Raw genomic sequence first — 12,134 nt, forward strand, 5'->3', positions numbered from 1 at the left:
TATATAGACAGGTGAGATGTGACTTATAGGAAGACCAATGTGTTATACTTGTATAGGTGTAGTCTATATAGACAGGTGAGATGTGAGTTATAGGAAGACCAATGTGTTATACTTGTATAGGTGTAGTCTATATAGACAGGTGAGATGTGACTTATAGGAAGACCAATGTGATATACTTGTATAGGTGTAGTCTATATAGACAGGTGAGATGTGAGTTACAGGAAGACCAATGTGATATACTTATATAGGTGTAGTTTATATAGACAGGTGAGATGTGACATATAGGAAGACCAATGTGATATACCTATATAGGTGTAGTCTATATAGACAGGTGAGATGTGACTTATAGGAAGACCAATGTGATATACTTGTATAGGTGTAGTCTATATAGACAGGTGAGATGTGACTTATAGGAAGACCAATGTGTTATACTTGTATAGGTGTAGTCTATATAGACAGGTGAGATGTGAGTTATAGGAAGACCAATGTGTTATACTTGTATAGGTGTAGTCTATATAGACAGGTGAGATGTGACTTATAGGAAGACCAATGTGATATACTTGTATAGGTGTAGTCTATATAGACAGGTGAGATGTGAGTTATAGGAAGACCAATGTGTTATACTTGTATAGGTGTAGTCTATATAGACAGGTGAGATGTGAGTTATAGGAAGACCAATGTGTTATACGTGTATAGGTGTAGTCTATATGGACAGGTGAGATGAGACTTATAGGAAGACCAATGTGATATACTTGTATAGGTGTAGTCTATATGGACAGGTGAGATGAGACTTATAGGAAGACCAATGTGTTATACTTGTATAGGTGTAGTCTATATAGACAGGTGAGATGTGAGTTATAGGAAGACCAATGTGATATACTTGTATAGGTGTAGTCTATATAGACAGGTGAGATGTGAGTTATGGGAAGACCAATGTGATATACGTGTATAGGTGTAGTCTATAAAGACAGGTGAGATGTGACTTATAGGAAGACCAATGTGATATACTTGTATAGGTGTAGTCTATATAGACAGGTGAGATGTGAGTTATAGGAAGACCAATGTGATATACTTGTATAGGTGTAGTCTATATAGACAGGTGAGATGTGACATATAGGAAGACCAATGTGTTATACTTGTATAGGTGTAGTCTATATAGACAGGTGAGATGTGAGTTATAGGAAGACCAATGCGATATACTTGTATAGGTGTAGTCTATTTAGACAGGTGAGATGTGAGTTATAGGAAGACCAATGTGATATACTTGTATAGGTGTAGTCTATATAGACAGGTGAGATGTGACATATAGGAATACCAATGTGTTATACTTGTATAGGTGTAGTCTATATAGACAGGTGAGATGTGACATATAGGAAGACCAATGTGATATACTTGTATAGGTGTAGTCTATTTAGACAGGTGAGATGTGAGTTATAGGAAGACCAATGTGATATACTTGTATAGGTGTAGTCTATATAGACAGGTGAGATGTGACATATAGGAAGACCAATGTGTTATACTTGTATAGGTGTAGTCTATATAGACAGGTGAGATGTGAGTTATAGGAAGACCAATGTGATATACTTGTATAGGTGTAGTCTATATAGACAGGTGAGATGTGAGTTATAGGAAGACCAATGTGATATACTTGTATAGGTGTAGTCTATATAGACAGGTGAGATGTGAGTTATAGGAAGACCAATGTGTTATAATTGTATAGGTGTAGTCTATATGGACAGGTGAGATGTGAGTTATAGGAAGACCAATGTGATATACTTGTATAGGTGTAGTCTATATAGACAGGTGAGATGTGAGTTATAGGAAGACCAATGTGTTATACGTGTATAGGTGTAGTCTATATGGACAGGTGAGATGTGAGTTATAGGAAGACCAATGTGATATACTTGTATAGGTGTAGTCTATATAGACAGGTGAGATGTGAGTTACAGGAAGACCAATGTGATATACTTATATAGGTGTAGTTTATATAGACAGGTGAGATGTGACATATAGGAAGACCAATGTGATATACCTATATAGGTGTAGTCTATATAGACAGGTGAGATGTGACTTATAGGAAGACCAATGTGATATACTTGTATAGGTGTAGTCTATATAGACAGGTGAGATGTGACTTATAGGAAGACCAATGTGTTATACTTGTATAGGTGTAGTCTATATAGACAGGTGAGATGTGAGTTATAGGAAGACCAATGTGTTATACTTGTATAGGTGTAGTCTATATAGACAGGTGAGATGTGACTTATAGGAAGACCAATGTGATATACTTGTATAGGTGTAGTCTATATAGACAGGTGAGATGTGAGTTATAGGAAGACCAATGTGTTATACTTGTATAGGTGTAGTCTATATAGACAGGTGAGATGTGAGTTATAGGAAGACCAATGTGTTATACGTGTATAGGTGTAGTCTATATAGACAGGTGAGATGTGAGTTATAGGAAGACCAATGTGTTATACGTGTATAGGTGTAGTCTATATGGACAGGTGAGATGAGACTTATAGGAAGACCAATGTGATATACTTGTATAGGTGTAGTCTATATGGACAGGTGAGATGAGACTTATAGGAAGACCAATGTGTTATACTTGTATAGGTGTAGTCTATATAGACAGGTGAGATGTGAGTTATAGGAAGACCAATGTGATATACTTGTATAGGTGTAGTCTATATAGACAGGTGAGATGTGAGTTATGGGAAGACCAATGTGATATACGTGTATAGGTGTAGTCTATAAAGACAGGTGAGATGTGACTTATAGGAAGACCAATGTGATATACTTGTATAGGTGTAGTCTATATAGACAGGTGAGATGTGAGTTATAGGAAGACCAATGTGATATACTTGTATAGGTGTAGTCTATATAGACAGGTGAGATGTGACATATAGGAAGACCAATGTGTTATACTTGTATAGGTGTAGTCTATATAGACAGGTGAGATGTGAGTTATAGGAAGACCAATGCGATATACTTGTATAGGTGTAGTCTATTTAGACAGGTGAGATGTGAGTTATAGGAAGACCAATGTGATATACTTGTATAGGTGTAGTCTATATAGACAGGTGAGATGTGACATATAGGAATACCAATGTGTTATACTTGTATAGGTGTAGTCTATATAGACAGGTGAGATGTGACATATAGGAAGACCAATGTGATATACTTGTATAGGTGTAGTCTATTTAGACAGGTGAGATGTGAGTTATAGGAAGACCAATGTGATATACTTGTATAGGTGTAGTCTATATAGACAGGTGAGATGTGACATATAGGAAGACCAATGTGTTATACTTGTATAGGTGTAGTCTATATAGACAGGTGAGATGTGAGTTATAGGAAGACCAATGTGATATACTTGTATAGGTGTAGTCTATATAGACAGGTGAGATGTGAGTTATAGGAAGACCAATGTGATATACTTGTATAGGTGTAGTCTATATAGACAGGTGAGATGTGAGTTATAGGAAGACCAATGTGTTATAATTGTATAGGTGTAGTCTATATGGACAGGTGAGATGTGAGTTATAGGAAGACCAATGTGATATACTTGTATAGGTGTAGTCTATATAGACAGGTGAGATGTGAGTTATAGGAAGACCAATGTGTTATACGTGTATAGGTGTAGTCTATATGGACAGGTGAGATGTGAGTTATAGGAAGACCAATGTGTTATACTTGTATAGGTGTAGTCTATATAGACAGGTGAGATGTGAGTTATAGGAAGACCAATGTGTTATACTTGTATAGGTGTAGTCTATATAGACAGGTGAGATGTGAGTTATAGGAAGACCAATGTGTTATACGTGTATAGGTGTAGTCTATATGGACAGGTGAGATGTGAGTTATAGGAAGACCAATGTGATATACTTGTATAGGTGTAGTCTATATAGACAGGTGAGATGTGAGTTACAGGAAGACCAATGTGATATACTTATATAGGTGTAGTTTATATAGACAGGTGAGATGTGACATATAGGAAGACCAATGTGATATACCTATATAGGTGTAGTCTATATAGACAGGTGAGATGTGACTTATAGGAAGACCAATGTGATATACTTGTATAGGTGTAGTCTATATAGACAGGTGAGATGTGACTTATAGGAAGACCAATGTGTTATACTTGTATAGGTGTAGTCTATATAGACAGGTGAGATGTGAGTTATAGGAAGACCAATGTGTTATACTTGTATAGGTGTAGTCTATATAGACAGGTGAGATGTGACTTATAGGAAGACCAATGTGATATACTTGTATAGGTGTAGTCTATATAGACAGGTGAGATGTGAGTTATAGGAAGACCAATGTGTTATACTTGTATAGGTGTAGTCTATATAGACAGGTGAGATGTGAGTTATAGGAAGACCAATGTGTTATACGTGTATAGGTGTAGTCTATATGGACAGGTGAGATGAGACTTATAGGAAGACCAATGTGATATACTTGTATAGGTGTAGTCTATATGGACAGGTGAGATGAGACTTATTGGAAGACCAATGTGTTATACTTGTATAGGTGTAGTCTATATAGACAGGTGAGATGTGAGTTATAGGAAGACCAATGTGATATACTTGTATAGGTGTAGTCTATATAGACAGGTGAGATGTGAGTTATGGGAAGACCAATGTGATATACGTGTATAGGTGTAGTCTATAAAGACAGGTGAGATGTGACTTATAGGAAGACCAATGTGATATACTTGTATAGGTGTAGTCTATATAGACAGGTGAGATGTGAGTTATAGGAAGACCAATGTGATATACTTGTATAGGTGTAGTCTATATAGACAGGTGAGATGTGAGTTATGGGAAGACCAATGTGATATACTTGTATAGGTGTAGTCTATATAGACAGGTGAGATGTGAGTTATAGGAAGACCAATGTGATATACTTGTATAGGTGTAGTCTATATAGACAGGTGAGATGTGTGTTATAGGAAGACCAATGTGATATACTTGTATAGGTGTAGTCTATATGGACAGGTGAGATGTGACTTATAGGAAGACCAATGTGTTATACTTGTATAGGTGTAGTCTGTATAGACAGGTGAGATGTGTGTTCTATATGAACGAGAACAAACCAGTGTGTAGAACTTGTACAACTGTAGCCCATGCACACAGGTGAGGTGCATAGTCTGGTTATATAGGTGTAGTCCACAGAGACAGGTGAGATGTGACTTATAGGAAGACCAATGTGATATACTTGTATAGGTGTAGTCTATATAGACAAGTGAGCTGTGACTTATAGGAAGACCAATGTGTTATACTTGTATAGGTGTAGTGTATATAGACAGGTGAGATGTGACTTATAGGAAGACCAATATGTTATACTTGTATAGGTGTAGTCTATATGGACAGGTGAGATGTGACTTATAGGAAGACCAATGTGATATACTTGTATAGGTGTAGTCTATGTAGACCGGTGAGATGTGACTTATAGGAAGACCAATGTGATATAATTGTATAGGTGTAGTCTATATAGACAGGTGAGATGTGAGTTATGGGAAGAGCAATGTGATATACTTGTATAGGTGTAGTCTATATGGACAGGTGAGATGTGACTTATAGGAAGACCAATGTGATATACGTGTATAGGTGTAGTCTATATAGACAGGTGAGATGTGTGTTCTATATGAACGAGAACAAACCAGTGTGTACAACTTGTACAACTGTAGCCCATGCACACAGGTGAGGTGCATAGTCTGGTTATATAGGTGTAGTCCACAGAGACAGGTGAGATGTGACTTATAGGAAGACCAATGTGTTATACTTGTATAGGTGTAGTCTATATAGACAGGTGAGATATGACTTATAGGAAGACCAATGTGTTATAATTGTATAGGTGTAGTCTATATAGACAGGTGAGCTGTGAGTTATAGGAAGACCAATGTGTTATAATTGTATAGGTGTAGTCTATATGGACAGGTGAGATGTGAGTTATAGGAAGACCAATGTGATATACTTGTATAGGTGTAGTCTAAATAGACAGGTGAGATGTGAGTTATAGGAAGACCAATGTGATATACGTGTATAGGTGTAGTCTATTTAGACAGGTGAGATGTGACTTATAGGAAGACCAATGCGATATATTTGTGTAGGTGTAGTCTATATAGACAGGTGAGATGTGTGTTCTATATGAACGAGAACAAACCAGTGTGTAGAACTTGTACAGGTGTAGCCCATACACACAGGTGAGGTGCATAGTCTGGTTATATAGGTGTAGTCCACAGAGACAGGTGAGATGTGGATGTAGTCTGTGGACAGGTGAGGTGTATATATAGCATGGTGGTATAGGTCTTGTCCTTGTACACATTGTTGCTGAGATGTGGATAACCTCTTGTAGGTCGGTGGGGTGTATAGTATGGTTATACAGGTGTAGTCTATATAGACGGAGGAGGTGGATGAGGTCTGTGGACAGGTACGGTATATACAGCATGGTTATATAGGTCTTGTCCTTTATACACATTTTAGCTGAGATGTGGATAACCTCTTGTAGGTCGGTGGGGTGCATAGTATTGTTATATACTATAGGTTTAGTCCATACTGACAGGTGAGAGGTGGATGAGATTGGTAGACAGGTGAAGTACATAGCATGCTTATATAGATCTAGACCATAAAGACAGGTGAAATGTACACAAATGAGGCATATACCATGACTATACATGGCCAGCCTATACAGGCAGAATATATGTATAATATGGTTATAGATGAGGTCTGTGGGCAGGTGAGGTGACTAGTATGGTTATACAGGTGTAGTCTATGCAGACAGGTGAGCTGTGATGAGGTCTGTGGACAAGGGAGGGGCACTGTGAGGTTAGTGCGAGCCGCGGTGAGGTTAGTGCGAGCCGCTGTGAGGTTAGTGTGAGCTGAGTGATGAGGGGCCCCTGGGCCCCTGATACGTCTCGTCTAGGTAATACTTGTACGCTCTGTGAGTTGACACGCCTGAAGCATCTTTTCTTATAGCTCTGTGTCCCTCTATTAGGCCCGTCTCACATGACCGGGCTTGAATTGCGGGATCCACGATGGTCACCCGCACGGATGATCCGCGGTATTCTGCCCACATTCCAACAATAGTACCGTCACATCTCCGCTCACGTCAGCCGGCAGCCATTGCGATTTCCAGTTGTGGAAAATAAAATCACCGCATGTTCTATTTTAGTGTGGCCACAATTGAAGTCCATGGGAGCCGTCCGATCCGCGGCCCAGCCGCAATTGACCTTTTGGATAGGTCGTAGGTACCCGCGTCATCGCCTAGAGATGGCGGGGGAAAAAGAAAGATCTGCACAGCGCGTGTCCGACAGCGAGCCACCACCGCCATCCGCAAAGCGGGATATACTACATATGCGTGGTCGGGGCTCCTGCATGCGGAATCCGAGCCATCCGTGTGAGAGCGGGCGCATTCCTCCTGGGAGTTTCTGACTGCATCCTACATTGTTGCCATTCCTCCTGTGAATCTGGCGATTGGCTACATGGTCTGCAGTGGTCTGCTGTGATTGGACGGTGCAGGGACACACCCCCAACTGGTGACAGATTTCAATGTAATCCTATATATTCAGAAGGACGACACAAAGCAGAGAACGGATAGTCACTCCATGGGGAGTACCAGTATGTACTAAGTCAGCCCGTCCAGAGGGGCAGCAAGTCCTCTTTAACCCCTTCACCCCCCCAGTTAACTATTTAAATGCTGCTGTCCATACTGATAACGTCTTTTAAATGGCCTGATCAGTATTTCGGGGTCCCAAATCACCGCGTGATGAAATCACAAGGCGCTGTTTGGTTGCCATGGCAGTCGGGGGCCTATCGAAGGCTTCCAGGGCTGTCATGGCTAATGGACTAGCAAGCCATGCCTGTAATACGCCTCGATAGACTGCGGTATAATGAAGACTGCGGTACCACATTATAATCTATGAGCAATCGATGGATCGCAAGTTCAATGTAAAAATGAGCAAAAAAAGTTATTATTTATTAGAAAAAATGAAATGAATGAAAGTTTAAGAATCCCGCTTCACGTATTTATTATAAAAGAAAACAACCCGCCCAAATATATTTTTCATTGCTGTGTCCATAAGTCTGTTTTCACAAACTGCCGCGTTATTTATCCCGGACGGGGAATTTAGTCAGAAAAAAATGCACAATTCCAGAACTGCAATTTTTTGGGTCACATTTGATTACATTTTTTAAAAAGCGATGAAAAGCCATCTGTCCTCCAAAATGGGAGCGGTAGAAACTACGGGACGTCACGCAAAAAACATGCAGCCCCCGCACAGCTGTAAGTTTGGTATTGTCGTGACCCGTAGAATAAGGCCATCCTGTCATTGCTGCCGTAGAAACAAGACCCCCCCCCCCCAAGATGGTGGAACCTTGTACATTATGTGGTAGATCACATGGTACTGCTGAAAACTACAAGTCCTCAGACAGCGATGACGATGGGTAAATGAGAGGAGAAACCAAAAAAAGGACCACAGCATTAATTATGTATCTCATGGGGAAACCACCAGATGAGTCTGTAGCCGTAGTGTAGTGTGATACATATGTCATGGGTGCTGTGGTCTCATCTGTGTTTCTTTCTCTTTGAAGGCTAACCAGATCATAGGACGACATCATGGCTCTATTCACCAAGGCGTGGGAATCGGTGGGATTTCTGCAAACGATCAACTCCGTGGTTTTGGGACTTGTCGCTCAGATCAATGACTCCGCAACGACAGAAGAAATCGAATTCGTCAAGAAGACCTTGGAGTCTACTGACCGTCAATTGGCCGTTGGAAAGGGCTTGATGAGAGATTGTGATGTCACCAGATGTGAAGATGACATCATCATTGTGTACCAGCAGCTGGCTGCTGTTGTCCGGGCCGGAAAGTCATACAAAGCCAAAGAGAAGGAGGTGTTCATCCAATACGTGTACGACTACAAGATTGATAGACAGCTGAATGCTCTGTACAACCGGCTCCTCGGCATCTCTGTCATGGCAGACCATATCACTCTCCTACAGCAGGTCATCAGAGACCACCACCCACGCCGCTGGGAGATGATCGCTTTCTGCCAGCAGGCCAACTTTGTACTGGCCACTGGCTTGCTTTGCCTTTTTGTCCATGGATCTCTAACAGGAAGAGACACCCAACTCATGATGAGCCGCTGGACAGACAAAATGTCTGCTCTGTATAAGAGAATGGAGGACACCTCTCGAGACTGTGCTGCATACTTCAAGGAGCAAGCCCAGGAGGATGTGGAGAAGTATCTGCCCCGCAATGAGTCACTAACGGATGAGGAAAAAGCAATGGGCATATTAAAGGTGCTGGAGAAGAATTATGACTGGCTGCGCTGGGCGGTGATGGTCTCTCACTCTGCGCCGGGGAAGGAAAGAGACGTCTTAGTGAACGGGAGCTACATCTCCGTTAGGGGGGATTGTGGTACTCAGGTGGTGCTGAGTTATAGTGAGAACCCCGTGTCCCTGGACAAGGGAAAGATTAACCAACTGATAGGAGAGCTGGAGTGGAAAATCCCAAACCCACCGCCCGATGTCTATGCCAACATTGAGGCCGATCCCGGATATGCCAAGAGATACCTTGCCCAGCGTATGCTCCAAAAGTTGTCAGAAGGCCTCAGCAAGGGAGTCACCATACACACCGTGCCAGGCAAACTGGAGATGAGCGGCAATTTCCCCCCGGCCTCCTGTGTCTTGTACGAGTATAAGCATCGCATGGCAGCCGGCACAGTCTGCATCTTTGGCTGAAGCATTTTTCAACATGTCACCGAAACTAAACGGCCCCTCCTTACTGCCCCCTGCCCTTTATTAGATCCATCGGCCATCCCACGATTGGCACTTCCCTTTATGGGAATGACCGTAGAGTGCGGCATAAAATCACACGGCATAAAAGTTTTCTGCGGATCAGTCTCAGTGTGAATCTACATTAGATGGAAGATCCAGCGATCGGAGCGACTTCCAGCGAGGCCGGTCATCGGTGTTGGATGAGTCTGTTTTTATTAGGAATTGATCCAGTGTATAATAGACATGCCCCACTCCTCCGCAAAGAGAACACACCAGAGCTACTGAGGAAGGGGCGCAACGGCCCCGAAACGCGTCTATTACCCTGTTTCCCTGAAAATAAGACATAGCACGATTTTCCAGAATTTTTGAGGATGCAAAATGACTTTTCAGGCCTTTTAGGATGCTTGAAATATAAGCCCTTCTCCAAAATTAAGCCCTGCTAACAGTTAATTAAAAAAGTCAATTTAAATAGTGTCCAGGCAGCTCTACATGTAAAAAAGGTAAACCTTTTTGAACACTGTCTTATTTTTGGGGAAACACGGTATTACATACTGGATTAATTCTTAATAAAATCAGAGGCATCGAGCTCAGAAATACGTCTCATGCCTCTTTAAGAAAAGGGACTGCGCCTGCAGCCACATTTTCCCTACATTTATTCCATGCATCTGTACGTCCTCCTGGGAGGATGTGACATTTCGTGGTCCGTCCGAACCTCTCCGACTCGTCAAGAATCAATCAATCTCATTATATAGAAGGGAGAAGAAAATAAAACAAAGTTCCCAAACCACAGCATCGGTTTTTAGACACGCTCCGCTCCCTCTTTTTTTCTTCTCATCTTTCATCAGTGCTAGACTAGCCGGGGTCTCACTGCCAACCGCGGGGGGTTACTCATGTAACGGTGTAGAGAGTATACAGAGAATGGCGCGATTGAGGAAAACATCCAGCGGAAGGGGATCCTGCGGACGGAAACAACTCATCACTGAAAGGGGTCGGAGGAGGATGTCAGGAATCGTTCTGACCAACAGGCTGCCAATCAGCTGAATACAACGCAGGAGCTCCAACTAACGTGTCCGAACGCACAACTCACCGTTCCTCCGCACGGATGGTATAACAGCGGGCGACCAGTTCCAGCGCCATTGTGTGTAAGAGACACAGAAAGACTCCAGCGGGCAAAAGAGCGCAAAACTTGTATCACTGAGCAGCGGAAGAACATCCCCTGGTCAGATGGAGCCAGATTTATGTGCTGATGGAAGGTCAGAATTTGGCACAAGCAGCATGAATCGCTGACCCCTTCCTGTCAGCTGGTCAGAACATGTCAGCACCGCCATCTAATCTGCAGAGACTACAAGAAGCTTCCTGTCCGCAGGGGCCGAGATTCATGCAGAACCGTTTCATCACTGAGTGGGATCTACACCGCTGTGGGTCCTACACTACTAGATGGGGGGTAATAACGGGGCCGTCGGTGTAGACATCTTATGGTAGTAGATGAATAATTGTACCGTCCAACTTCATTCTGATCTTTCCAATAAACCGACATCATTTACCGTCTCCTCTGATTTTCCTTTATTAGTTTCAAGATCCGAAAGGAACGGATGGATTCCTTGTGGCCACAACGGCGCGGAGACCAGTAAACGTGTAATGGTACTAGCCTGCAGGGCACGTGGAAGCCATCCGCACCAACTGGCCAGACCACCATGTCCCTTTCTGGGAATGACCCCGCAGTGCGGCATAAAATCAGGTGACCAGTTTCAGAGAAGATCCTGTTTTCCGGACTAACGACACATGCGTTGTCCGGCTCTAGCCACATAACCTCCCGCGAATACATAAGAATGCGAGTAAAGGACACATTAACTGCTTCTGCAGCACTAAGAAAGGCGCAGGGAATCAGCTGTGTCTCCTGCTGGTGATAGGTAAACTGTACACACAGCTCATGTCTGCCGGGTGTGGCAGGGCTCAAACCCACAACCTCCCAGCAGCGGGTGTTCCAGTCAGCAGCTCTCTCCGCTAGGCTATTGAGGATGTTGACAGTTCCCTTGCTGAAATCTAGCCTTGTTCTGTATTTCTCAGTTACCTACTGTCTGCCTCCTGGTCCTGACCCCGCCCCTGTTCCTGATTGCACTTCCCATATAAGCCTAGCCCTACCACTCCTTCAGTGTGTGATTGTTGTGTTCCACCACCTTGATCAGGCCTCTTTTCCTCCAGCTCCTCTACAAGCATACTGGTACCTCCTGCTGCTGACCTTTGGCTTCCATTGACTATGCTTCCTTTTCATCTATTTGTACTGCACACATGACTTCCCGATAACAACTCCCGGCTATTCTGACTACTCTCCAGTGACCTGCTCGGCT

General features: G+C 42.6%; 1 protein-coding gene across 1 annotated transcript; it reads left to right on the plus strand.

Annotated features, from left to right (window-relative positions):
* Nucleotides 1–8,614: 8,614 nt before the first annotated feature.
* On the plus strand, nucleotides 8,615–9,750 carry LOC136607588 (uncharacterized). Its single transcript, XM_066589049.1, has one exon. The coding sequence runs from the start codon at nucleotides 8,623–8,625 to the stop codon at nucleotides 9,748–9,750; it is 1,128 nt and encodes a 375-aa protein (XP_066445146.1). The 5' UTR covers nucleotides 8,615–8,622.
* Nucleotides 9,751–12,134: the final 2,384 nt, after the last annotated feature.

This window comes from Eleutherodactylus coqui, chromosome 1 (genome assembly GCF_035609145.1).
Source record: "Eleutherodactylus coqui strain aEleCoq1 chromosome 1, aEleCoq1.hap1, whole genome shotgun sequence".
NCBI lineage: Eukaryota > Metazoa > Chordata > Amphibia > Anura > Eleutherodactylidae > Eleutherodactylus > Eleutherodactylus coqui.